We start from the raw sequence: 27,237 nt of genomic DNA on the forward strand, positions 1-27,237 counted from the left end.
TTTAAATATTTTGTATCAGGGTTTCTTATAAAAAATTATATACTTTTTATTTTTAAGTGCAGTTTCAATGGACTGACCTACTCTTTGAAACTCGTTATAATTGTTGTTGTTAGGTTATGCAAAAGGTGTTTGCTCTTTTGTTGTCTGAGCTACGCAAATTAGGTGCCACCATTATATTTGCAAACTTCTCAAGAATTATTATAGACACGGGAAGGTTTGATCTCTCTTCTGCCAAAGCATACTGTGACAGCTTGCTGAAAACAATGCAAACAAGGTTCTTCTTCAACTTGATTTTTCATAAAGCATGCCTAGTTTGTAGTCTGTTTTTTCTTATTATTTTTCCTCTTATTTAGGGATCTGTTCGAGTGGATTGAGCTGGAACCATTACAGTTTTGGCATTCCCTGTTGTTTATGGATCAGGTTTGATTACATCATATCTCAATGTTCATGATTCCCTTTGTTCTTGTCTTGAGTCAACCCTCTCCAATCGGCTGTCTTCTTGATTGTTTGTTTGCTTGTTTTTCTTTTTCTTTTCATTTCTGGTGGAGGGGTGGTTGGAAGTTTGGAACTTTTCATTACTCTACAGCCTTTCCCAAATACATTTGCCAAACTTATTCTTCTGGCATTATTTAATCATTTGTGTAAATCCAATACATTTGTGTTTGTCTTTAGTTTTAGGTTGAACTTCGTTGGCTGTTGGTCAATCTTAGAAATGTTAATACAGGTCCCACACATGATGGGCCTCCCGAATATTATTTTTCCTGCAAGTAGCGTTTTTCACACTGACATACAAGTCATCTCAGAAGATCTTGAGTTTAAAGATTGTTATTATATAGCTTTTGTTGATGATATATTCTACACGATCCAATATTGGAAAAGAAATCAAAATATATGAGCATTTCATTTTTTGTCTTTTAATTATTTTAAGATTTAATTGTTAAGTTCTCATTTTATTTGGTAACCATTTCATTTTCTTTTTTTGTTTTTGAAAATTAGAACCTATACTCTCCCCATGTATTATAATGATTTGCGTCTTTTTTAAATACAATGGTTGAATTCTTGGCCAAGTTCTAAAAACAAAAACAACTTTTTGAATGCTACTTTTTCTAGTTCTCAAATTTTGGCTTGGTTTTTTAAACTATTGGTAGAATGTAGATAACAAAGAAAAAAAGTTGAAGATGGAAGTAGTGTCCATAGACTTGATTTAAAAAAATGATCATTGTTTCAAAAAAAAGAAAAGAAGAAACAAACAGAAAAATGGTTACAAAACGAAGGCCTAAGCTATTTAAGCATTTTCCCTCCAATTTCTATTATACTATTCAGAGATATAATTTTTATCTCACTCCTATAATAGTATAACTATGGTGGAATCCGGGCAAACGATGATGAGAGAACAGATATTGAATCTCAAGTTGATATAGAGGCCAACTGGAACATTGCCGAGTATCTGCCCGAGAAGATTCAGGTAGCTTTACTACTTGAGCTTTAATAGTTACTTGCTCGGGCATTGATAGGTTGAAGAATTCACGTGAGTTGTCAGTAGCAAGGAATTCATTCGATATTAGAGTTAAATCTGTCACGTTTATTTGGGACCAAATGGCTTCTGATTGCTTTAATTTGTCTTCTTCTGGACATTGCAGGATCACTTTCTTTTTATCATCTCCCAGTTTTTGTATATGCCATGGAATTATGCAACCAAGCAAGCTGCAGCAAGAGCATCATTGCAGCGTGATGACACATGTACCCCATCCATTACTGTTTTAGCTGCTGAATCGTTTGAATTACACGTGACAGAACATCTGAAAGAAAAGGTATTATAATTTCTCCTGCAAGTATACTCATGTTTTTCTCAAAATTTCTTAATTAGATATTTATTATGTGCATCTTGATTCTCAGCTAAGCTCTTACTTCAGTGACAAAATGTTGGGAATTGTTCGGGACATTGTTCTTCATATGAAAGGGAAGGAGAACACCCAGGATGTTTTGCCAGAACGACCTTCTGGTAATATCCACAAAGGAGATGCTGCTTTGGAATTTATTAAGCTCGTCTGCTCTGTTTTGGCTATTGATCAAAATGTCCATCATGATGTCCTGGTATTATCGTCTTAATCCAAGCTTCATTTTAATTGTTTAGCCCATTATGTTAAAATTTTAATTGTATGAGATTACATTATTTTAAGGGTCAATTTTTTTAGAAGTCCTTCCAGGCGCATGCGCCTAGGCCTAGGCTCACAATAAGGGGCACACCTTCTATAAAGCCACAAGGCCCAAAGCATTGGCCTCGGGGACTTTCGATATTTAGAGAAACAAAAAACACAATTAATAGGGTTTTCCTTCTTTTTTTCTTTTAACTTTTAAAAAAAATAAATTTACTAAGCCTAAATGCAAAATTACTTGTATTTAGGGTTTTTTTCCACATATATCTACTTCAACCATGCTTTTCCCTTTTTATATCGTACTTTGTATTTAGTGTCCCTCAACAAAAATTAAACATTTTCTTTTGCTTGTTCCTTTTTAGGAAATGAAATTATTCATTGATTGAGGAAACAATGGAGTAGAAACCCTAACACCTATTGTTGATTACAGCTAAACTCTTCAATTGGAGATTGAATATGATTAGATATAATGGGCATGCTTAGATTTTGCAAAAAAGAAAAAAAAAAAAAACAGTATAACAACGTATTCCACAAAGGAATCAGAGGAGGAAGAATTCCTATTCCCTGGTAATACGACCATTTCGCCTTTGTGTCTTAAAAAACACAGGTTGAAGTCAAGGATAAAAGTGGACTTTCCATGTGAGACAACTATGAAGTATTTACCAACTTAAGTACTATTTACCATCCTCATACGAGAACATGGTGGTTTTCAGCTTCCATCTTCCCTCGGTGTTCATTATGCAGAAGCCATGGTTGCGTTTTTGTTCTTGTCCTTAACATTTAATAAGACATATTTAGATTCCAAGAGGTAGTTAAAGAAAAAGGAAACTCATCAGTGAGGAGTCCCTGATTTTAAGGGAAAAAAACAATAGCTCCAGAACAAGTGTTATTTTCTCCTTGCTATCTCTGAAGTTTATGTTAGCTAAATGTTTATTAGACAAACATGGAGTTTATCTCAAAACAAACATTTTCCATGCTTCTTTGAGTACACCATCTTAGGCCGGTTGTTTCTACTTTTTGATCAGATACTTGTCTGGGCTGGATGGACTTGGTACCATATCATATAAAACATTGAGATTCATCTTGAAATCAATTAACAATTGAGATTCAATGTTTTAGTTCTTGAACTTTCAGTCTAGTATCCCTGATTCCACATCATGTAATTGCACTTCAAGTTGGCTTAGAACAGCATTCCATTTAGTAAACTATAGTATCATACTCCTGTTAATATTTTTTCCCTATTGTATAGGTAATGAGGAAAAATTTACTGAAGTTTGTGCGTGTAAGAGAGTTTGCACCCGAAGCTGAGTTTTCTATTTCCAGCCCGTCCGTAGTCTTGCCCAACGTTATTTGCAGGTATGTTATTGCTAATGAAAAAGTTGTTAAATATGGCATGTCTACTCCAAATTCAATTACTTCTACCTTTATCTCTTCTCAAACCCATGTTGAATCTTATTTCTCACCCTTTCTTTTGGTTATGGTTTCAGCTATTGCGAAGATTGTCGAGATCTGGACTTGTGCCGCGACTCAGCTTTACTAGCACAAGAATGGCGCTGTGCTGTGCCACAATGTGGACAACCATATGATCAAGAAGAGATGGAGAATGCGCTGCTTCAAATCGTGCGACAGAGGGAGCGTCTCTATCACATGCAGGATCTGGTATGCGTTCGTTGCAAACAAGTCAAAGCAGCTCATTTATTGGAACAATGTGGCTGTGCCGGTTCATTTAAATGCAAAGAAGATGCATCAGAATATTACAGCAAGATGCTGGTTCTTCTTAATGTAGCCAATCGTCAGAAGTTTCAACTACTGGAAGAGTTCACCACGTGGATCTTAGAAAACTCGAGCATTCCTGGAATTGAAACTCAAGGGAAGAAGGGATGAAACCTACAGCTCAAGAATCAATTTTGTTAAAACTGTATTTCAAAATCACTTCAAAGGCTGTTCTCAAAAGCTTGGGTCCAACCTTAATGCATGATACTGTTGTATATTAGGGAACTGATCATGGCACAGTACGATGAGTTTTTCTTGTAGTTTCTCAACCTTTCTCATACCTATTTAGTGCTTTTAGATTATTCTTATTCTTATTATTTTTACAAGTGGAGGTGAGATTTGAGCCTCCGACTTCAATATTTAGGTTAGTGCTATAGCAATTAGGTCTGTGAAACGTAAATTTGTATATAAATTTTTGTAGATCAATTAATTTTGCACTTTTTTTATACCTATCTTGATTTTCTTAGTACTAATTGATGTGAGTTGTGCTAATTTTTTTTCTTTTTGCATGCATATCTTGCATTTGAAAGCTATCGCTACATTTACCATTTGAATCTTTGGTTGTAAAGGTTTTGTCCATTGGTTGAGGGAAATTGATTAGCAAATAATGGGAAAGTTTGTTTATGTTCTTCAAATTTTGATTAATTACACAATTAATTATTGATAAATATCATATTATCTAGTATTCTGACGAGCATAGTTTAATTATTAAAATAATTATCATCAAAATGAGCCTAGCTTAATTGATATGATGATCAAACTATCATCTTTGACAAAAAAATATTATTATTTTAATTCACTCTAAAGTTCTAAAGAATGATGATATCACGATATCTGTACGGAGTTATTTCACAACATTGAGAACGTGTCAATTTCATCTCATTTGAAAATTGTATTGTTTACGTGGCACACAAAGATATTTACGTTAAGTGATTATGCAATAATACTTGTTCGGATTTCCTTTTGAATCTCATTAATTATCTGCTAATAATTACGTCGTCGTTCCAATATTATCTATATCGATATTGTTATTAAATGATGTCAAGAGGACGTAATCGACGTGACGATGTTTATTTTGTCTTATTAAAAAGATACATCATTATTAGTATAGCCATAGTTTGCTATTGCTATGTCCTAAACCCACGACGTCAAATCAAATTTATAGTATTGCTTTTAATTCCGTTCATTCCATTTTATTTGTAATTTCTAACCGATTGAGTTCACGTTCATTTCCATCGCCATTAACTTAAAGAATGTTCTTTCTTCAAGAACATTGATATTCTTTGGAATTGAATGCAAAGATTTTCTGTTGTTCAATTGTTTATACGAGCTGAAGATTTTGAAATTTGATCGCTATTTGAGATGACGACTCGAATTATTCAATGTTTTCAAGTTGAATTTCCAGATGCATTTGGAATTGATCCGGCGAGTGATTTCTGGCTTCGGCTTTGCAAGATGTTGGAGTCGACTTGTCTCTTTCTCGTTTTCTTTGCTACAAAATGCGGTACATTACTTACATAATTTGTCTTTTTTTCGCTTCCTACCGAATTTCTTGCGTTGCTAATCATGATTGATATGTGGCGTAAACTCTTTGATTCATAGTTTTATTTGTTGGTGAAATTTGTTAAAAAGAAAAAACTAAAACAGTGAAAAGATAATAATTTTTCTTATTAAAAATTATTTCAATAATACAAATATTTTTAATTTTATTGGAATTGGTCTTAGGAATACGAGTTGGTCATCCATTGATGACAGCGAATGTATTTTTCTACTCTCAGATCATAGCACCGAAAAGCATAATTGTATTTAGAACGAATGGATGAAATAATCGAGGTTTAAAATGATCAGAAAAAACATTTAGCACCGAAGGGAGGGATTCACGATGGGTTAACGTTACGAAACAAATTTGGTGTAATCATAATTCGAGAAACTGCGTTTTTATATGCGTTTCTGTCTAGTTTCGCAGAGGGGATTCTCATTGGCTGGAAAATTCATGCAGTTTATTCAATTACCGTTCTAATTTCTGAATGCCAATACATAATATTTCAATGTTTGCTAGGGTTTAAGATTGAAGTTTCTACTTTTTAGCTTAGCCCATTTTGCTAAGTTCTTCAAGAAGGTTAACATAATAGATTGAAAAAGGTCTCGTTAGAAGCTTGGTTGGCGTCAGTTCGAAGATAATCCAAACTAAGGGTGCTTAAATTCTTTTTGAAGAATAAAATTGATCAACGACCCATTTGATTCGTTTCAACATTTACTAAACTAACAATACTTGTTTAATACTAGTTTAAACTTGATCAAAAAACCCAACTTTGACTGACCTATAATAATAGTTACGGGTTCTAATGCACATTTTTCAAGTGATTCTAACTTACCAAATACTTCATGTTCTTATTATTTATTTGTTTCATTAGTGATCCTTTCTTATACTTTCATGTTCTTATAATTTGTTTATTTCATTCATTTAGTGATCCTTTCGTATAGAAGAGGGACATTGTTAATTATTACAGCTTTGTCTCTTTCTCTCTTATGACATGTTGTGCATGTAAATAACAAATTGATGATGATAATTGATTACCTTTACATCAGTTATTTAATTCACTTTTCATATCCCAGTGGCAAACATGAAATTTTTTAAGAATCTTGATGTCAAATAGATGATAGATCATGCTGAACTGCATGTAATTCTGCTCCACATTGTCCTCATCTCCCTCTTTGGTTTGCTCTTTCTTCCTCATGAAACTAATAAGTACTAGGTTTTATCATGTGTCCATCTTCTTCATATCCTAGCTTCCTTTTTTCCAACCATTTTTGCATCTAAAATGGCTTTGTCCATTCTTAAGGGATTGCTCCAAGATTATGTTCAATCTTTGATTGAAGAGGTGACAAATAATTTCTTCTTTATTGTTTCCTTTTCATATAATTACTTGTGTAGACAATTGTGTTCTATCTTCAAATTATTATTAATTTAACATTGTCATAATATGTCTTGTAGAGGATTGTTAGTGAGAGGTTTTCCCAGATTCTAACAAAATTTGAAGAGCCTGATTGTATTCAGTTGATCAATATTTATCTCAAGGATGTTGAATCAATATTATCAGAACTTAGTAGCACTATGTAAGCTTTCTTTGAACTCTCACAAATTGCATTGTAGTTTTTCATTTGCTGACTAATAGTTTTAAATATGCAGTGATTCTTCGGACCTCAATTTCTCTAAGTTGAGTATGTTGGCTGATAAAATAGATAAGAAAAGTACCCGGTAGTTCGTTGTTCCTTTAATCTTTTGAATTTCTTAAAATTCATAGATCTGCTAGCTAGAGACAAATTGAAAGTTTAAGGTTGTACTAAACAAAAAAAAAGAATAAGTTTTAAAAGTTACATCAATATCTTAGTACCTTAAAAGTTGAGAGAGTAAATTTGTTATTAAACCTTCTAATACATATGTTTCAATATCACAAAATCACTTGCCATTTTTACCATCTTTGTTCAAATAATGTATTTTTGAATCTGTGATCCTAAGCGTTTATTTACAATTGTCTTGGCTTTGTATTATTTAAGCATTTAGAAAAGTGAACGTGTGTATGTGGCAGCATTGGTGCACAGCACATGAAGCTAGCGTCTATCCGTCTCATTGAGGCTTGTGATAAGGAGGACCAGAAAATGTAAGACAAAAGTTTACCAAAATAAATCTCTTCCTAAACTTCTGTGTGTATATATATATATATAATTTAATTTAAAACTTATTCTTCAAACTTATACAAGTTTTAAATTTTTAAGACATTGATATCGTAAGTTTTTGTAACTTATGGCTACATTTTTTTTAACCACGAGGTTTAGTGTCTCCCAAGCTGTTAATTGGATGAAGCATGAATTCACCATTACTCAAAACAAATTTCAACCCGTTCTTCAGGTTTGATATATATTACAAATCAATAATGAATGATATATAGCTTTTTTGCTGATGTTTGGTGTGTTGAAACAATGTGAATGTTTTTTGTTATTATTGCAGATGGAACAGAGGATTTTGAGAGTAATGAGCAAGCCAAAGTATACATAGAAAGCTTATGTGTTTAAATTTTTTATAAGATATGTCGAAGATGGGGCCATTATTATTACTATTATATCATCTTCTTAAGTATTATAAGCTTTGTATCATTTTGGTGTTAATTAGTACTCTTTATTTGTAAACTTATGGTCAAGTAAATAAAAATCCAGGCACCTCCTACCATTCAAAATTCAAAATTAATTTGAAATTTGTGGAGTACATTTCTTATTTTTTATATTCAATGAATTTTAATTAAAACTAACTCTGAATGACTAAAATTAAGATTATTCAAAATATGAAGATTAAAATTGGACAAAACTAAAATTAAATTGATTTCAAATATGAGGAATAAACCACGTTCTAAGTAAGAATGTCAATTAAGATCAACACGTTGTAAGTAAGAATGTCAATTAAGATCAACATAAGTAAGAATGTCAATTACTGACATGTGCAAGAATGAATAATGCAGAACTACAAACGAGACTTATGTATACCACATTCCAATAAAAATAACTAAATAATATATGTCATCTCCAAGGAAGAAGAAGCCATCAAACTTTTTAAAGTATTTTCCATATCAGAAAATTAATTTCTCCTTACATCTGGGATAAGAAAAGGTCCTTCAAAGTTGCCATCAACATATTTGATCAGATCAAGACTTTCTCCGATAACTTTCCCATTATGTTCTAGAGATGACACCTTAAAATGAGACCGCTGTCATAATCTCATGGATGAGATCTTTGGCGTAAATAATTCCAAACTTCTTGAGAGACTGGAAAAAACAAAGTCAACAAGCAGTTAGAAAAGATTGAATGCTATGGACAAAGTTATACTTCTACAAAATACAACAATAATTTTCAGTTATGAACCTACTCGATGATGGAGTTATTAGTCAAAGCAGTTCACTTGTTGAGTTTTCCAAAGCCTCTCTTGTAAATAAATTCTTAACACTCTCAAGTTAGGATAGCTAAAAGTATCGGTTCAAAAATAAAACTAGAAAAGTTAATATTGATCGCTAGAAAATCAAAAGATGCAAAAGAAGGGAGATGCAAGAGAAACATACCCAAAAGTAACATAATGCTCCATTCTGTGCAACATATTCAATGTTGACTTGTTCACTTTCAAAAAGACACCATTGAAATTCTGTTGGGTTTGGTATAAAGGAGTAAGAAAAAAAAAAAAACAAGACAAGCAGTTGAAAGGAAAATATTCCCACGAAATCAACCTAATGGTTTTGTTTATAGACATATACCTCCAGAACACATTCAAGTGCTGCACATAATATTGACACTTCCTCCTCAAAGTGTCTATCAAGCCTCCTACTGGTTACTATTCCTATTTTCACGTCTAATGTAGCAAAGTTTGACTGCAATTGTGAAGCCAAAAGTCAATTTGGGGTCTAAATTTCCCAATGAAGATAACAAGAAGAATGGAAAATATGAAATAATAAAAGCAGAAAGAAGACTTAGGATGTGGTTTTGAGCAAAATAGTTGAAACTGCAGGCATGTGGAAGGAGTTCGAAAGGATGAGATCTTGAAAAAACCATGATCAAATCAATTACCAGAAAGTTAATACAAAGAAATCCAGAAACAACCTATAGTGCAACAAAAATAAAAAAACAGAGAACAAAAAAAAAAAACAGAATCAGTACAAAACAGAACAAAAAGAAAAAGAAAAACAAAGCAACAACCATAAACAAAACAAATGATCCAAGAAAATTGGGAATGGGAATTAAAATTACACTCAAAAGAACTGATCGATCACTTAAAAACTGAAAAATGAAACAAAACCCAAATCAGATCGCTGTAGAAAAACATACTTAGATTTAGTAGACATGGCTGCAACGTAAGATGAAGTAACAAAAGTGTTGGGTAATAGAGCAGCAGAATAGAAAAACAAAACCCAGTAAAAACAAAAACATTTAGTCAAAATTCCATTCACAAAAACACGATCTAATACAAAAGCAGATTAGTTATCTAAAAAACGATTAGGCTCGATAAATACACTGTGAGATATGGATGGAAGAAATACTCTCAAGAGACCAAAGTATACCAGAATTGCTTAAAAAATATTTACCTCCTTATAACGGGGGAACAAAGTTAAAAGTACACCCCCAAATTGAAGCATCCATGGGTCCTATATGCCTAAATTCAAAACTAGGCAACAAGGGAGATGGATATGTTTAACTTCCAAAAAAGGTAGTTGCAGCAGGGTTAATATATGTATTAGATATGGTCATGAAGGATTGTCTAAAGGGTTGTCCCTTTCCCTTTGCCATCAAATCATCACCATGATGTACCTCAAAATGAGTTAAATAATATAAATAATTTTCGTTCATATAAATAAATTTTCAAAATAAATGATACAAATTCTATTTGTTAGAAAACATAAAATATAGTCAATGACTCAATAACGTAACAAACTTATAAATGAGGTACTTAACAAGAATTACATATAGACATTTGAGAGTGCATAAGACAAAAGAATCAACAACTCCAGTTAGATATATTAAAATAATACTCAAAGTACAAAATATTACATCTTCCACCCACACAACTTAATACTTTTTTATGGATAACTGTATCTAACCATATCTGTCTCCTTTTTGGGAGGTAGATTGGGAAAAGAAAAAACTAAAAGGTAATGACCTGAAACATAGTGTATGGAGGAAGGAAAAATGAGGTCACCTTTGTTCCATCAAAATACTATATACCAAATGAAGTGAAATTGGTGCTAAGATACAAAGTGAAGAAGCTTTGGTTACAAGAGAAAGAACTTGCTTTCACATGTCACTCCTTCCAAGTCAAACTAACTTTAGATAAACATCTTATTTTGGGTCACACAATCTATAAAAACAGTGAAATTCTTGGAAGCCAAACGAGGATTTTCTATGAATAATAGCCTTTATACACTTAACTTTGGTTGGTTTTCGTCTGTACTTTTCCCTCTTTTCTCACCTTCTTTTTCTCCTCTCCTCTCTCATATACACCATGTTCCCTTCCAACAACTGAGCTCACATGTATCTTGACTTTCTCTCCCCTCTCTTGTAGTTATCTCTTTCTTTCTATAGCTCCATTTCCTATATTGTCTTCCAAGTTTCAATAACGGTTGCTGACTTGTTGATGTTTAGGTTATAGCTCATTGTTCATTTTACCTTTCACAAACAATTTCCTAAATTGAATTTCCTGGAAAATAAGTTGTTGAAAATCTATCCTCCCCCCCCCCCCCCCCCCCCATCCATAAACATTAATACAAAAGCACCTTTGATCCACGTTTACACATAATAAGTTTTATCCCTTTCCATTTGAAACAAATAATAAAGGGCTGATGCATTCAACAGAGGAGGAGACATAGTAAAGAAGAAAGAAGAACCAGAGAGCGAGAGAGATGAAAGAAGATACAGTTTATACAATAAAATGATGGTAGCTCACATCAAAAAATACATTATTCTCAAAGTACAAAAAATATTCTAACCAAAAAGTTTACAGTTCGGCCTAAACAATCCATAGCATAATAAAGAAATTGAAACAAGGGTAGAAGAACTTGCCTGGCACAAGAACTCTGCACAGTTACTCAAAATGTAGTGTTAACCACCAGCACTGCAAGACAGTTTGGGACAATTATTCTGTCTGGAGATTTGAGATGGCAAGATCAATGTAAGTAAGCAACACCCTAGATTTTCAGTATTTCACCCAATTCAAACTTCGATACACATGTGAAAAAGAAATCAGCAAAACAAACAGGATAATAAATTTAAAGACACCTTTTGGTAAGCAAGAGAAACAATCGAAAGACAAAATTATAACCCGTTCCCATTTCTCCTTCACTCAATAACATAGACAAAATGATAAAAAAAAACAGCAATCATAGAAATAATCGGCAAAGAATAGAGTGAGAGAGTTTACAGGGTGATCAGAGAGATCAAAAATCGGAATGAGCGAGTATGAGGAAACATTGGAAATCCCACTTTGACCTTCTCCGCCACCGCCAGCAGCAGCTACGTAGTAACTAGCGGGATGAGAAGGAACTATTTTGTTGTCGGCGACGAAAATGTGATTGATGTGGAAGATCTTCATATTGTGAAGGTTGGTGTTTGGATTTGAGAGAAGTTGAAGGGAACCAAGCGGCAGAGACATCTTTTTCCGTAAATCACTCACAAATCGCATCCCATCACCTTCAACACCCACTCTACTTCAAGCCGGTTCCATTACCCTAACCTCCGAAGCTACAATGGTGGCGTCAATGCCAAAATTTCCCAAACCATCTTCCTCTTCATGAGAATCAATCTCTCGATCATCCTCCTCGTCATCTTCCTCTGTCCTATCTTTAGAACCGTAGAAGAAAAATGAGAGAATGGTATGGAGAATAGAGCGTTTGGTATTTGAAATTGATAGAATGAAGAGAAAATAAAATCCAACAGAGGATCGGAGAGACCTCACCGGAAGTTAAGAAAATGAAAAGGGGAATTTGGGGTGAAGCTCACGCGGGCAAACCTAAAAATGACGTTAAATTTTTTTCCCGCTTATGCAATTTTTATTTTCCACTTTTTTTTCTTTACTTTTTATAGCAGGTTACTAGTTGGATGCTATTAAAAGGCATATTTGTTGTAGATAACATTACTAATTATTATAGCTTTTATCTCTTTCTCTCTTTATGACACGTTGTGCATGTAAATAACACTAAATTGATAAGGATAATCGATTACCTGTACATCAGTTATTTAATTCATTTTTCATATCTCAGTAGCAAACATGAAAATTATTCATAATCTTGATGTCAAATAGATGATGGATCATGCTGAACTGTATGTAATTCTGTTCCACATTGTCCTCATCTCCCTCTTTGGTTTGCTTTTTCTTCCCCATGAAACTAATAAGTATTAGGTTTTATCATGTGTTCATCTTCTTCGTATCCTAGCTTTCTTTTTTCCAACCATTTTTGCATCTAAAATGGCTTTGTCTATTCTTAAGGTATTGCTCCAAGATTATGTCCAATCTCTGATTGAAGAGGTGACAACTAATTTCTTATCTATTGTTTCTTTTTCATTTAATTACTTGCGTAGATAATTGTTCTATCTTCAAATTATTATTAATTTAACATTGTCATAATATGTTTTCTAGAGGATTGTTAATGAGAGGTTTTTCCAGATTCTAACAAAATTTGAAGAGCCTGATTGTGTTCAGTTGATCAATATCTATCTCAATGATGTTGAATCAATCTTATCAGAACTTAGTAGTACTATGTAAGCTTTCTTTGAACTCTCACAAATTGCATTGTAGTTTTTTCATTTGTTGACTAATAGTTTTAAATATGCAGTGATTCTTCGGACCTCAATTTCTCTAAGTTGAGTATGTTGGCTGATAAAATAGAAAAGAAAAGCACTCGGTAGTTCACTGTTCTTCTAATACATATGTTTCAATTATCACAAAATCACTTGTCATTTTTACCATCTTTGTTCAAATAACGTATTTGTGAATTTGTGATCCTAAGTATTTATTTACAATTGTCTTGACTTTGTATTATTTAAGCATTTAGAAAAGTGGATGTGTGTATGTGGCAGCATTGGTGTACAGCACATGAAGCTAGCTGCTATCCGTCTTGTTGAGGCTTGTGATAAGGAGGATCAGAAAATGTAAGACAAAAGTTTACCAAAATAAATCTCATCCTAAACTTTTGTATGTATATATATATAAATTTAATTTAAAACTTATTCTTCAAACTTATACAAGTTGTTATTATAAGTTTTTGTAACTTATAGCTACGTTCTTTTTAACCACGAGGTTTAGTGTCTCCCAAGCTGTTAATTGGATGAAACATGAATTCACCATTACTCAAAACAAATTTCAACCCGTTCTTCATGTTTGATATATATTACAAATCAATAATGAATGATATATAGCTTTTTTGCTGATGTTTGGTGTGTTGAAACAATGTGAATGTTTTTTTGTTATTATTGCAGATGGAACAGAGGATTTTGAGGGTAATGAGCAAGCCAAAGTATACATAGAAAGCTTATGTGTTTAAATTTTTTATAAGATATGTCGAAGATGGGGTCATTATTATTACTATTATATCATCTTCTGAAAGTATTATAAGCTTTGTATCATTTTAGTGTTAATTAGTACTCTTTATTTGTAAAATTATGGTCAAGTAAATAAAAATTCAGGCACCTCCTACCATTCAAAATTCAAAATTAATTTGAAATTTGTGGAGTACATTTCTTATTTTGTATATTGAATGAATTTTAATTAAAACTAAACTAGGATCGAATTTATTTAAAATTGATTTGATTCTATAACCGACATATTTGTTTAAAATATGAGTTGACTGAAATACTAAAATTGCTTTCAAGAGTTTGCATTAATATATTTTTCAATAAAAGGTTAAAAAGGATTTATCAACTAAATTATTTACAAATATAATTATTGATATGTACTCATTATTAGTATCTCTTTATCTTTGATTGACTATGAATTTTTGTTATATTCGTAAATAATTTCTACATTCTTAATTATTTAAGACTATTAATATAACATTTTTTAAATGAGGTACTAACAATTTATGTCTATATATTAACGATAAATATTTTTATCTTTTTTTAAGTTAACAAATATTAATTAAAACTTTTGAACGATCGAAAATAGTATTTTAGTAGACTATTAGAATTCAAAACTAATAACATCCATAGGACTACTAGTAACTACGATAATATTTTTAAAATTTTCGAATGGTATCGTAGAATTTTTTAATGCAAAGTATAATATTTAATTGATAAACATTTCAAGTTTTCCTCAAACAGTATTCCTATTTTTCTTATTTACAATTATTGGGTCTTAGTAAGTTAGTATTATCATCGTGTGATGTACATTTACATTCCTATTCACTTCCCATTCTTTTTTATATAATAAGGACTAAACTGAGAAAATACTCAAATATGAAGGACTGACTTGTAATTTAAGACAAAAAAAGGGGCATTAAAAAATAAAACAAGAAAAAGTGCGCCAAAAAGAAAATCCTAAGCCATTCCATTACCCACTTTCTCACCCACTCAAATCGTCTCTCCGGTACTCAACACCCGGCCCGATACGACAGTCGCCATGGCAACGATCACTCACCGGAGCTTCTTGAACCTCACTGCCTTTAAGTCCTTCACGGCTGAGACAAGAAGGCGCTATGAGAGGAGAAAGCTTGGTGCTAAAAGCTCTGTTAATTGCTCTCAGACATTGGAAGGGTCCGCCCAAACTGTTGCGGTGTCAAATGGCAAGGATTCGTTAGAAATTTGTCGAGTCCTTAATGGAATGTGGCAGACCAGTGGTGGATGGGGGAGAATCGACCGTGACGCCGCGGTGGAGGCAATGCTCCGATATGCCGACGCCGGACTTACAACCTTTGATATGGCCGACCACTGTATGTATTGCAATGCTTTAGGGAACTAAAATCCACATATATTTTGAAATTGAAATTATCTGTCAATATTATTATCTTCTTTTTGGCGTTTGTTTTCTTGTGGACCACTTGGTAATCTGTGCGTTTCGATCCATAAACAGCTTTAATGAAGCCACGTAGTTTGTTTGTGTGCCACAAAATTTTGGAACTTCCTGGTTTGATTTGATTTTATCCTTTCTTTCTCTTTCCTGTTAGATGCGTTTGAAGGAGGTCTGCTTTTGGGAAATAGTATTTTTCGATTCTTAGGATAAATGCCTGAGTAGACTGTGGAAGATAGGGATTAATTGGCTTATGGTATGTAGACTAGGAAAATATGCAAGTTAAGAACAACTGAAGTGGGGTTCTCTTCTTTGGTTCATTTAGCTTCGCACAGTTGAGATGGCGAAGTTTTTAGCTAATTCCTTCAGTGGGTTAACTTTTGAGTTTGTGAAGCAGAGAAGAGAATACAAGTCACCGAAATTGAATTCAGGATATTGTCGATGTGTGCTTACTGAAAATAAACGACGGACGGTGGTTAAGAATGGCGAGGATGCATTAGATGTGTGTCGGGTTGTAAATGGAATGTGGCAAACCAGCGGGGGATGGGGTCGAATAGATCGAGATACTGCAGTTGATGCAATGATTAAATATGCTGATTCTGGACTTGACACTTTTGATATGGCTGATATATGTATGCAAATTGCCAGTTCTTTAGTTGTTTGTAGTAATTTTTAGCTATCACATTAAATTTTCGCTGGTTGTGCTGCAATTTCCTTCTGCTTACTAGGAAATGAACCCAAAATGAATAAGGCAATGTTGATATGGAGTTGTTAAATTTGGAGTTTCATGAGGATTTATCGTTTCCTAAACCCCGTGATTGATACTACTATTTAAGTATGCCTGCTGTTTGAAATGAAGAGATTGTAACTATCTAGTGGGTTTGTCTTGATTCCTCAAAATTTGGTGCCCCTTCATTTTCATAGATGGACCTGCTGAAGATTTGTATGGCATCTTCATCAATCGAATTCGTAGAGAGCGTCCTGAACTCCTAGAGAGCGTAAGAGGGTGAGCTACTAACTCATTGTAGGTTGTTGGTTGAGATCCATGTTAATTGGGAGAACATGGGCATTTGCCATCAGACTAGAGTACAGAAAAGAAGCTTATGATGCCTTTTTGTTTTGTTTTTTTATTTTTTCTGATATGCCACTTTCAAGGAAGTTTACAGAATCGAAAATTGGAAATTCATGTTTCTATTCAATATTGAATATGCAGGCTTACAAAATGGGTGCCACCCCCGGTGAAGATGACAAGTAGTTATGTCCGGGAGAGCATTAATATCTCACGCAAGAGAATGGATGTGTCTTCTTTGGATATGCTTCAATTTCACTGGTAAAAAAAAAATTAACATTTTCCCTTATGGACCAACAAGATTTCATGCATATTTGTTTGCATGTTGTTAACTTTTCATGTTGTTTGTCAATTGCTTTTCAATGCTCATATTTGATTCTAAGTCGTGATTTGATAATTAGCTTGAACCTTGAACCTCAAGTGCCTCTGCTTTTTATCTGGCATAATATCATCCAATTTGAAGTTGTTCACATAGTTTGGCTGCAGAGATGTTCACTTAGAACCTAAAATATAGTTTATTTTTATGGAAACACGTTTTTCACAATTGATTATTGTATTCATTCGTGAAATGTATATTGAAAATTATCACATAAATTTTTATATCATAATTGATTAGCTGGCTATTTAAGACTTGTGAAATGTACATTGAAAATTATATCACATAAATTTTCTTAGGGATCAATGAATCGAACCTATAATTTGAGCATATAACTCATCTAGGGTTCTTGAGGAGCAGTGTCAATTTCCAATTCATTTTTCGATTGTCATACATCTTGGTCGTTGCAATGTAGAATTCTGTCTAGTTTCTGTCTTCTTCCCGAATGCCTGGTGTATTGTTCATTTTGTTTTCTTAGGATCTCCTTAACACCTGATGTTTTTATATGACTCTTTAGGTGGGATTATTCGAACCCTGGCTATCTTGATGCTCTCAAACATCTGACCGATTTGAAAGAGGAGGGTAAGTATTATTTATTTGAGCTCTTTGATTTTGTTTTTAGTTGTCTGATCATATACATATTATATATTTTTTTAAAAAAAATTATTTAATTAGATTACTTTAGCAAGTGGTGTGTAGGTAAAATTAAGACGGTTGCTTTGACAAATTTTGACACGGAAAGGTTACAAATTATTTTGGAAAATGATATACCTGTTGTGAGTAATCAGGTAAATGTCAGGTGTATTTCTTCCGTAAATTGCTTCTTTGGTTTGTAATTAACTCATATCTTTAATGGAAATTTACCAGGTTCAGCACTCTATTGTTGATATGAGGCCTCAACAGAAGATGTCAGAGCTTTGCAAGCTCACGGGAGTCAAACTTATAACGTATCCCTTTGTCTCTCCCACTATTTCATTTTCCAATCATCCCGAGTTATGTTGTTGTTGATGTTTGATTTTGGTACCGCATTTGCAATTTTTCTTTTTGAAGTGTGATTTCTAATGCAGGTATGGAACTGTAATGGGTGGCTTGTTATCTGAAAAATTCCTCGACACCAACTTGATGATTCCTTTTGCTGGCCCTCCATTAAATACTCCCTCTCTGCAAAAGTACAAAAGGGTACGACAAAATTACGAATCCTTTTACGTTAATGATCCTGGACCAATATTATGGAATTCGGAAACGAATTACATTCCCTAGGGATTCTTATCATACTTTAGACTCATGTCTAGATGAAAAATATTGACATTAAAACTGAATGATGAAACTGAACTATGATGCTCTTTCTCAACGAAAGAAAGGTGGACAAGGAAATTTTTTTCTAGAATCTGTTGTTTAATCTCAAGTAAGCTAGAAATCTTTTACGCGGCAGATGGTTGATGCGTGGGGAGGATGGAGTTTGTTTCAAGTTCTGCTACAGACTCTTAAAAGAGTTGCTTCTAAGCACGGGGTCTCAATTCCAACCGTCGCTGTCAAATACATACTTGATCAGGTAGATTGGCCTTTCTAGTAAACAAGATTGCATTCATTTAAATCTCAGTAACTTTCTACATTGGTTATACTTTTTTTTGATTCACAATTCGACTTAGTTTACCTTCTGAGATTGCAGCCAGCTGTGGCGGGATCAATGATAGGTGTTCGGCTTGGATTGTCAGAGCATTTGCAAGATACAAATGCCATCTTTTCTCTTGTTCTTGACGAGGAGGATGTAAACAGCATCCAGGAAGTATCCAAAAAAGGTAAGGATCTTCTTAGAATTATTGGGGACTGTGGGGATGAATATAGGCGTGCATAACTTAGCAGTTGTGTTTTTATCTGTTCATGATATGGAATATTTCTTATTACTCGATCGACTTGTAAAGTTATAATGTCACACAATAATCAATATATTGATACAATATCTGGAAAATATTAAACTTATCCAACTAGCGGCTGTTTGAGAGCTTGAAATGGAATAATAATGTAATCTAAAATCCGTGTTTGAATTGAATATTTTGCAAACTTATTATGTTTTCCTAGTTTTTAATCCAACCTTCATTTCCACCGGTTTCATGCTTCTATTTCACGTTTGATTTCTCACATTCCAACACTTTTCATATTTCTAGTAATCTTGATCACATTCCAACTTCTTTAAGATGAAAGTAAAATATTTCTTTTACGACAAAAAAGAAGAAATAATAAAACAAAAAATGGCTATTCATTAGATGGGGTTGCAAACATTAAATGAACTAATGATGTGGCATTATCCAGCCCTCTCTTCGGTATTTTTCATAACGGCGAACATAACATTTAACTTATTTTTTAAAGAAAGATATATATTTATATCCCCAAATGTATTTGTATATATCAATTAACAAATATCTTGTAATACTTTATAATTTATATCAATTAAATGCTTGAGTTTTTAGATTTAGACCTTTCATTTCACTTAACTAATCATCAATGAATCATTTTTTGCATAGTGATAGACTTCTTTAAATGTTAATTAATATAAACGAATATAGTCGATGCATGAGATCGTTCTAAAAGAAAATTCTAATCAAAAGTTTAAGTTGATTAACTTAAAAGGGTTTAGGAATTTGATTTGATACGATTAAGAGTGATGCAATATTTTTGATAATATTCTTTATATATGGTGTTAACTAATATACTTAAAGTTCAAATCAAGACAATCGAAGATGGATAACTCAAAAGTTTAAGGTATAAGTTGGTATCTTGTAGTAATTTATGTGTTGTTCATATATGAGGTTCTGAGTTTGGGGATTCAAATTATTTGATGGCATACTTAGCCAAGCCAGGAATGTGGATGTTGAAAAAGTAGTCTTTCCAATTGATAACTGTAGGATCAAAGTAAAATGTTTCTTCAAGGTCTGAATTTCTTGTTGTACTTCTCAGTCTTTCTGTATTTGTATCATCAAAACTGTGTATATTTGGGGACAAAAAAAGGGTAGATGGTAAGTAATTGAAGATACCTCAAATGAAACAGTAAAAAAGAAAATGAAGACAAACTACCAAATGGTTAAAGATTCGATTTCCTCCAAATATTGATTATAGAAAACTAAAATATAGTTAAAAGGCTATGTTTTACATTTTTTATCGCTGTTTTTCAAAATCAAGTCAAGTTCTTTTAAAGAAAGGACTGTTTTTGTTTTGAGATTTTTTTTTATTGAAAGTTAAAATGTGTTAAAAAAAGCTATGATAAAGATATTAGACAGATACACAAATGAAAAAAAAAAAATTAAAACTAAGGGCACGTTCTATTGTACACGCGTTTCCTCTCTAAATTTTTTGACTTGTGATCTACTTTCTATTGACATTTTTAAAAATCATAATTTGAAAACTAAAAAAGAAGTTTTTATTATTTTTTTAAAATTTGAATTAGAATTCAAACTCTTATACTTACGAGAGAGGCATGTTATTGTCCCACGAAGTCGCATAGGAAGAATCAGATTCGACAATTTGAAACGGAATCAAATAGAAGAACGTCAATAAATAAGGGCTCAAAAGGAGTACTAGTAAGAGGAAATACATTTTGATGCCTATTAGTAATGCTGAAGTTTTCGGAGGATGGAGAAACTTAAGGATATTTAGGATCGATTCCATGAAATTCACTTCTTTTTATTAGCACTTGAGCAGTTTTGCTCGCAAAGAGGGGACATCAATGAACGAGAAGGATGTCTTAAGTAAAGAAGGAATCCTTGCTCTCGACTCGACCCTTACTGCTTTCTTATCGATTTTCAATTCTTCAAACATAGATAAAATAAGCTTAACTTATATTTAAAAAAACAAAATAGTTACCAAACAAGGCCGAAATGATTATCAGTCAAAATCTAAACCCAACAAAGAAGCAAAAGATTTGATAATTTATAAATCATTTTAATATAATAAAAAAAGAGAAAAGAAACGTCGAAACATACGTGGCTTTGAAGAAGAGATATGGTTGATAAAGTTGGACTAGACGCATCACCAAGTCGTATTTTTTCTTATGTCGATCATATTTTTCTTGAAACCAGTGGCATAGCATGGTATTGCCCACTTTCATTCCCTTCATAATATAACGTGTAATTAATATTATTGTAGTTCAGTTAATATAAAATATCTATAGTAGTATTCGACTAAAAGTTGAATATAAAGTTGCATGATATTAAACTTGTATACCTATAATTTAGGTCATGTTTGGATTAATTTTCTATACCATTTCGGAGGATTAAATTAAAAGTGTTTTTTCTTTCATAAAATCTAATTTTTTTTAACAAAGATGTGAGGACTATATACAACTTTACAACTTGTTGATCATTTATCAAATCCATGTTTATTTATTTAAAAAGAGAAAGAAAGAAAGATTTCCTTTAAAAGAGTTTACATTAGAAACTATGCCCAAACTCACCCTTAACATAGAACTACACAATTCATCCATATTATCATTCAATAATAATATATAGCTAGCCACAAAATTAAGAAGACACACATATAGACAAAACCGTATAAGACAACGATAAATGTATACAAATATAAAAATCTAATTTACATCGACAAATTAGTATCTTTCGATCATCAACTTGAACATAGCTCAATTAATTTAGACAATATATCGTTTACTAGAGTTTGAAACTTCCCCTCAAAATCAGAAAAATATTTATCAACCACACGATTATAAAAAAATCTATATTGAAAGCAAACATAAATTTCAAAAACAACACCCTTGAACAATGAGCATTAACTACTTAATAAATTGTGTAATAATGTATATAGTAAGGTTGGGTTTTAGATAAATTGTTAATATATGAAGAATGCATTAATTATCATTCATACCTTCAAAAGTAAGGAATAGCGAATGACCATATATCTACGAAAGCTAACCATGTTGTTGAAGGTTTTGGGTTTCCCAACTTTAATGGCTTTTCCATCTCTACTTCTCCATGGCTTCTCAACAAAGTACTCTTCCATAAAGTGCTTTAAATCCCCATATTTCATACAATTTCTCCTAGAAGAACCAACGTGATAGATCACATGACATGGCTTTCCTTCACGTGCGTGAATCGTTATTGTCATGATTATTGTATTTACTACCATATCTGCTGGAATCTTTATATATATATATATATAATATTCAATTCATAGTTTATTAGACAAATGAAATCTTAATATGCGTAAATTGTCATTGTATTTGTAAACATTTTTTAAAGTTTTGTTATTTAAAACAATTTTTTATAAACAAAATGAAGAAATTGAACTTAAATCTTTAATTACCAAATCGAAGATTGAATGGATATCAATAGGAAGGAATGTTAGTTTTCCTTTACCATAACCAACAATGACACTGTCGATCGTCCTGTATAGCTCAACATAGACACAAAAGGAAAATCATTACAAACTTAATTAAATTTGACCTTTTTAGGGTAAATTGCAAAAAATCACCATGAAATATGATAGTAGTTGCGATTACATTATCGAATTTTCAATTGTAAAAACTGAATTCCCAAATTTATCCAAGTGATGCTGAATGCTTAAACTTATACAATCATTATAATTTTTAAAATTTATCCAAGTTCAAAAACTCAATTTTTAAAATCGAAAGTTGGAAAGTACGACTGCAACTTCCACGATAGCTTTCGAAATTCGAGCTGATATTTTTTTCTATAAGTGATGAATAGATTTTAATTATACCTCATCCCTTCAATCCAACCTGGAAAAGGTTGTTTGTAAGTACTTGTTACAATGGTGGGTCGTATGATAACCATTGGTATATTATCTTTTAACTCACTAATAATCATCTCTCCCATTGCCTTTGTAAATACGTATGTATTTGGCCATCCGTACAACTTAGCCCTAATTACAAACAAAAATAAATAAATTAAATTTAGTGAAATTATAAGTTTTTATTGGGATTTTTTTTTCAAAAATAGAAAAAGAAAACAAACTACTTATAAAAATAAGACATTTTTAAATATAGTAAAATAAACTAAAATATTTACAATATATAACAAAATTTTGGATTCTATTAATGATAAACATTGATAGACTTCTATTATTGTCTATCAATATTACCATTAGAAGCATATTATTGTTTATCAATGTCTTATCGATAGAATTTGAAGTTTTGTTACATTTTATTAAAATTAGACAATTCCTCTAGAAAAACTACTAAAAGAGAAAATTCATTATACTTGATTTTCTATGAAGTGAAGATATTTTGCCAATTTTTCTATTTTTGACAAATTTTCTTTTTATAAATATTATTTAGCTAATTAATTAGCTTTAATTTAACGAAAAATTGTAAAAACCACCCGTAAAATATGATAGCAGTTGTAATTACACCCATAAATTTTTAAAATTAAAAATTGAACCCTCAAACTTATACAATTTTTAAAATTGGATCTTCAGATTTACATGATTGTACAAAATTGTATTAATTATATAAGATTGAAGATCCAATTTTTATTTCTTTAACAATTATCATAAACTTAAAAGGTTCAATTTTAATAATTCTAAAACTTTAGGGAGGGACTCAAGGACTCAATTATTATTATTGAAAGTTTAGGTAGTTTTTGCGATTTATATATCCTAACGAAGTTAATTATACCTTTGGAGGCCTAGTTGTTTCATGGTTAGGGTTATAGTTTCTTGAGTAGCTCCTTTGCTTGTGAGTTTGTTTAGTGTCTCTTCCACAAGCTTTTGTTCTTCCTCAATATTGAGTCCAATAGTGCCATTAAGAGATTCACCCATTTGATATGGGATTTCTTGTATAATGCCTTCCTTTTCCCCTGAAACATAAGCTTAACAAAAACATAGAAATACATATTTTTCAATTCATTGTTGAATGAAATTTTAATTTGAACTTTTGAGATGATCAACTTTTTGGTTTGGCCATAGACTTGGTCTAATAACGACTGTTACCCGCTTAATCAAGTTATAAGCTTCTCGTTGAAATTACAGCAACGTTGAAAAATATATACAAAAGTTTAGAAAAACAAATCACAAGCTTTATATTGAATGGGATCACTTTGAAACTTTACTTACCAGTGGATACATGAACCACAACTTCCAAACTAGAACATTGTTTTGCAAAGTTTAGTACATGTTTAGCTCCCAATGTGTTGGTTCCAAAAGCTACATCATATCTGCACAATAAAAATAATTAAGTGTAAGGATCGGTTTGGAACGACTTAGAAAACGTTTTAAAAAAAATGCATTTTCATTTAAACGTTTTTTCCAAAAACTCCTTAAAAGAAAAACACATATGTGTTTAACAACTTTTTTTTCAAGACTGTTTTTAGGTAAATTTGTTTGATTTATAACATAGGAAAAGATATATATATATATATATATATATATATATATATATATATATATATATATATATATATAATCTGTTTGTGGAGATTTTGATAGAAGTTCAACAACGATCAACAATGATGGTGATTAGGATAGTTATTGTAAAATGATAATTAGAGGTTATCGGTGATAGTGGTCATTGAAAGTCAAATGATGATAATAAAAAATGGTTGTTGGCAGTTGGTCGATAATAGTCATAGAAAAACAATTGACAAAAGTTGATCGGTAACAGTTACAAATAAAATAATTGACAAAAATAGGTCAACAACGGTCACAAAAGACGACCAACAAAAGTTGATAGGCAACAACTACAAAAAACGGTGAAAGAAAGTTGGCCGACGACTGTTGACACAGAGATGGCTGTCGAATGTGGTTGGTGAGGATAGTCGTTGAAGGTATTGGTCATATTGTTTCGTACAAATTAGAAAGTTTAATCATTAAACAAACAAATTTTATTTTTCTAGACGTTGGTTTTAGGTGTTTATCCTAAACTACATTATTTTATAAGTTCATTATTTCAAAATTTATTTTATGTGGTTGTCTAATATATAATTTTTTTTCAAAACAACTTATTTTTTAATTTAATCACGTGAAAATGCAATCTATATAATACACCCGAAGTCTATATTTTCCAAACAATTTTTATTGTTCTGTGAATCCAAGCATAGAAAAATAATTATAATAGCATATATGCAATGTGGTACCTTTCATCGAATTTTGTAGTTGCAGCTAAATTAACAATAATTTGTATTTGATTCTTCATCTCTTTCAACAAATATGAATCTTTCAACCCTAGATTTGAGTTTGTGATATCACCGATCACTAAACAAATCTTCTCTGAAATTAAATCATCGATATTTCCATTCCATTTTTCCTTCAACACTCTAAATAGATCCTTCTCCACAACCTGCATTATTATTTTACCTCCAAAAGTAAATATCTTTAGTTAAAAGAAAAGCAATATAATCTCGATAGTTGAATTTGTTCTTCAAAAGGCAAAATCTTGTACCTCATTATGAAACCGTTGTGTAGCCGTAATTTCATCCACACTACGTAAAAGTAGATAGAGTTTCTTCACGTTTGGTTGAACCCTCAATATTTTCTCCACCATAACTATTTATTAGCGATACAAATCTAAATTAGAAAAAAAATTCAAAAGATATATATATATATATATATATATAGATTCATATAGATACATAAAGTACACACTCTTTCCTAGAAAGCCAGTGACACCCATAACAAAAATGCTCTTGTTCTCAAGAAACTCCATGGATGAAAAGTTTAACCTAATAAAGGGGGAAATATAATTTAGAGAATTATTTTCAAGATGGACGTAGAACACATGAAATGGTCTTATTATTTAAGAACACTATGAAGAAGGAAAAGAGTAAACAAAGTGCACTTAGTTCTTAATTAATAATTAATTGTTCCTAATTAAAGAAATTAAGGCCATGCATATATAGTAAAAGTCAAGAGTCCTACCTAGCCTCCTAACAAATTAATATCAATATTTATTTAATAATTGACATTTATCCATTTTTCAAATTAATTTTTTATGTTCATCTTTATATAGAAAATCAGCAATATAATGGAGAACCATATGTTGTCCATATAGACCAAGAAACCAAGAAAATTATAGATTTAATTTTTCTTATTTTGGTAATTTTATTACATGTTCTCTCTCACTTTTTTTTAAAAGAAAATTATTTATTTGGTTGATATTGTTGGTGAGGATTGATACATCTAAGAATATCTCAATTAAACTAAGTTATGATCTTCATTTAAAAAGTAGGCAAATTAATGACATGGAACATTGATGAAGAAGTATAATTGAAATTTGAAACCAAGGTTTAAAAAAAAATTGATTATTGATCATGGGTAATTGTTTTAAATGAAAAAGTTACTCTAAATAATTAAAAATATAACAAAATTTCAATATATAACGTAAGACAATAACCTTTTAAAATTCGAAAAGAATTGGTATAAAATAAACCTAATACAAAAAGATAAAGACAAAAAGTTCGAGTAAAGTTTCTCCTTGTATAGGTAATTTTTAATATTCCTAGTAGGGGTTTCGTAAATAAACAATTTGAACAATTATATCTTAAAATTTTCAAAATGAAAAACTTTTTCAGTTTATTCAAAATTTAAAATTGGAGTCATAAACTTATATAATTGTATAAATTATATTGATTATAGGGGTCTTTTCAAAAATATAAAAAAACAGCAAAATATTTACATTGTATAGAACAATTCTGAAAACGTAAAAAGCCCATAGGCCCACCGTGTAAAATACCAAAAGTGGCCCAGATTTGACTATTGGTTGGTACACCATCATTTAGATATGACTACAATTTATTTTTTCAATTCTATCGTTTAACTTTATTAAACGATCGTTTAATTTGGTTATACGATTTTTTTCAAAATTTGGTACATGATCGTTTATCATTTAGATTTGTTTACATGATCGTTTAGATTTGGCTAAATGATTTTTTTTAATTCTTTTGTATATAATCGTTTAGACTTTTCTATTTTTTTTACATGATCGTTTAATTTTTTTTTTAGATTTTGCTATTTTTTGTACGTCGTTTAGATTTGGTTACCAAAATTTAAACGACGTAAAAAAAAGAAGAGGAAAAAAAGACGATGGAAAGAAATCGAGCGAAAAAAAGAAGAGAAAAAGAAAAAAGACGATAGAAAGATTAAATGACGTAAAACAAGAATTGAAAAATAAGAAAGATGATGGAAAGAAATCACAGAGGGAAAAAAGAAAGATGGTGAAAGAAATCACAGGTAGACGAGGAAAGAAATCGCACAAGAAAGACGAATTACGAAGAATAGAAGAAAGATGAAAACGCTTGAATATTTGAAAAATGACTAGTTTTATGGACTTTATTACAAGTTTGGTGTTTTGTTATAAAGTTTCCTTTTATTA

General features: G+C 31.4%; 4 protein-coding genes across 10 annotated transcripts in view; 3 read left to right on the top strand and 1 right to left on the bottom strand.

Annotated features, from left to right (window-relative positions):
* The window catches only part of LOC103497954 (DNA polymerase epsilon catalytic subunit A-like), a 34,363-nt gene extending 29,986 nt beyond the window's left edge, over positions 1 to 4,377 (top strand). For 2 of the 3 annotated variants that reach the window (XM_008460377.3, XM_051091809.1), the window contains exons 43-49: positions 114 to 274; positions 354 to 420; positions 1,355 to 1,465; positions 1,641 to 1,811; positions 1,897 to 2,094; positions 3,406 to 3,512; positions 3,644 to 4,377. In XM_008460377.3, the coding sequence (XP_008458599.2) occupies positions 114 to 274; positions 354 to 420; positions 1,355 to 1,465; positions 1,641 to 1,811; positions 1,897 to 2,094; positions 3,406 to 3,512; positions 3,644 to 4,040 (1,212 nt within the window). In that variant the 3' untranslated portion in view covers positions 4,041 to 4,377. Of the gene's footprint in view, positions 1 to 113; positions 275 to 353; positions 421 to 1,354; positions 1,466 to 1,640; positions 1,812 to 1,896; positions 2,095 to 3,405; positions 3,513 to 3,643 lie in introns of those variants that run through there. The other variant, XM_017046774.2, reaches the window with a different exon arrangement.
* Positions 4,378 to 5,213: 836 nt separating this feature from the next.
* On the top strand, positions 5,214 to 8,032 carry LOC107991609 (uncharacterized). Of its 2 annotated transcripts, XM_017046764.2 has the most exons (7): positions 5,214 to 5,433; positions 6,546 to 6,811; positions 6,925 to 7,046; positions 7,120 to 7,188; positions 7,520 to 7,591; positions 7,767 to 7,839; positions 7,939 to 8,032. In XM_017046764.2, the coding sequence occupies exons 2-7, from the start codon at positions 6,752 to 6,754 to the stop codon at positions 7,984 to 7,986; spliced, it is 444 nt and encodes a 147-aa protein (XP_016902253.1). In that variant the 5' UTR covers positions 5,214 to 5,433; positions 6,546 to 6,751; the 3' UTR covers positions 7,987 to 8,032. The 2 variants fall into 2 exon arrangements, with proteins under 2 accessions (XP_016902253.1, XP_050947767.1); XM_051091810.1 differs by lacking the exon at positions 6,546 to 6,811.
* Positions 8,033 to 14,722: 6,690 nt separating this feature from the next.
* LOC103497952 (uncharacterized oxidoreductase At1g06690, chloroplastic) lies at positions 14,723 to 18,889 on the top strand. Of its 4 annotated transcripts, none has more exons than XM_017046775.2 (9): positions 14,723 to 15,382; positions 16,384 to 16,465; positions 16,673 to 16,789; positions 17,422 to 17,486; positions 17,580 to 17,692; positions 17,772 to 17,851; positions 17,972 to 18,083; positions 18,337 to 18,456; positions 18,574 to 18,889. In XM_017046775.2, exons 1-9 carry the CDS (start codon positions 15,073 to 15,075, stop codon positions 18,757 to 18,759), a joined length of 1,185 nt encoding a protein of 394 aa, XP_016902264.1. In that variant the 5' UTR covers positions 14,723 to 15,072; the 3' UTR covers positions 18,760 to 18,889. The 4 variants fall into 4 exon arrangements, with proteins under 4 accessions (XP_016902264.1, XP_008458596.1, XP_050947769.1 ...); XM_008460374.3 differs by having other exon boundaries at positions 17,604 to 17,692; XM_051091812.1 differs by lacking the exon at positions 14,723 to 15,382 and adding an exon at positions 15,550 to 16,091 and having other exon boundaries at positions 17,604 to 17,692.
* Positions 18,890 to 19,639: 750 nt separating this feature from the next.
* Positions 19,640 to 25,188, bottom strand: LOC103498023 (fatty acyl-CoA reductase 3-like). The gene is made up of 8 exons (XM_051091815.1): positions 25,004 to 25,188; positions 23,985 to 24,085; positions 23,548 to 23,740; positions 22,632 to 22,793; positions 22,215 to 22,296; positions 21,777 to 22,049; positions 20,882 to 21,009; positions 19,640 to 19,884 (listed from the first exon to the last, which is right to left on the bottom strand). Exons 1-8 carry the CDS (start codon positions 25,060 to 25,062, stop codon positions 19,734 to 19,736), a joined length of 1,149 nt encoding a protein of 382 aa, XP_050947772.1. The 5' UTR covers positions 25,063 to 25,188; the 3' UTR covers positions 19,640 to 19,733.
* Between the last annotated feature and the right edge of the window lie 2,049 nt (positions 25,189 to 27,237).

Source organism: Cucumis melo, chromosome 11, assembly GCF_025177605.1.
Source record: "Cucumis melo cultivar AY chromosome 11, USDA_Cmelo_AY_1.0, whole genome shotgun sequence".
Classification (NCBI taxonomy): domain Eukaryota; kingdom Viridiplantae; phylum Streptophyta; class Magnoliopsida; order Cucurbitales; family Cucurbitaceae; genus Cucumis; species Cucumis melo.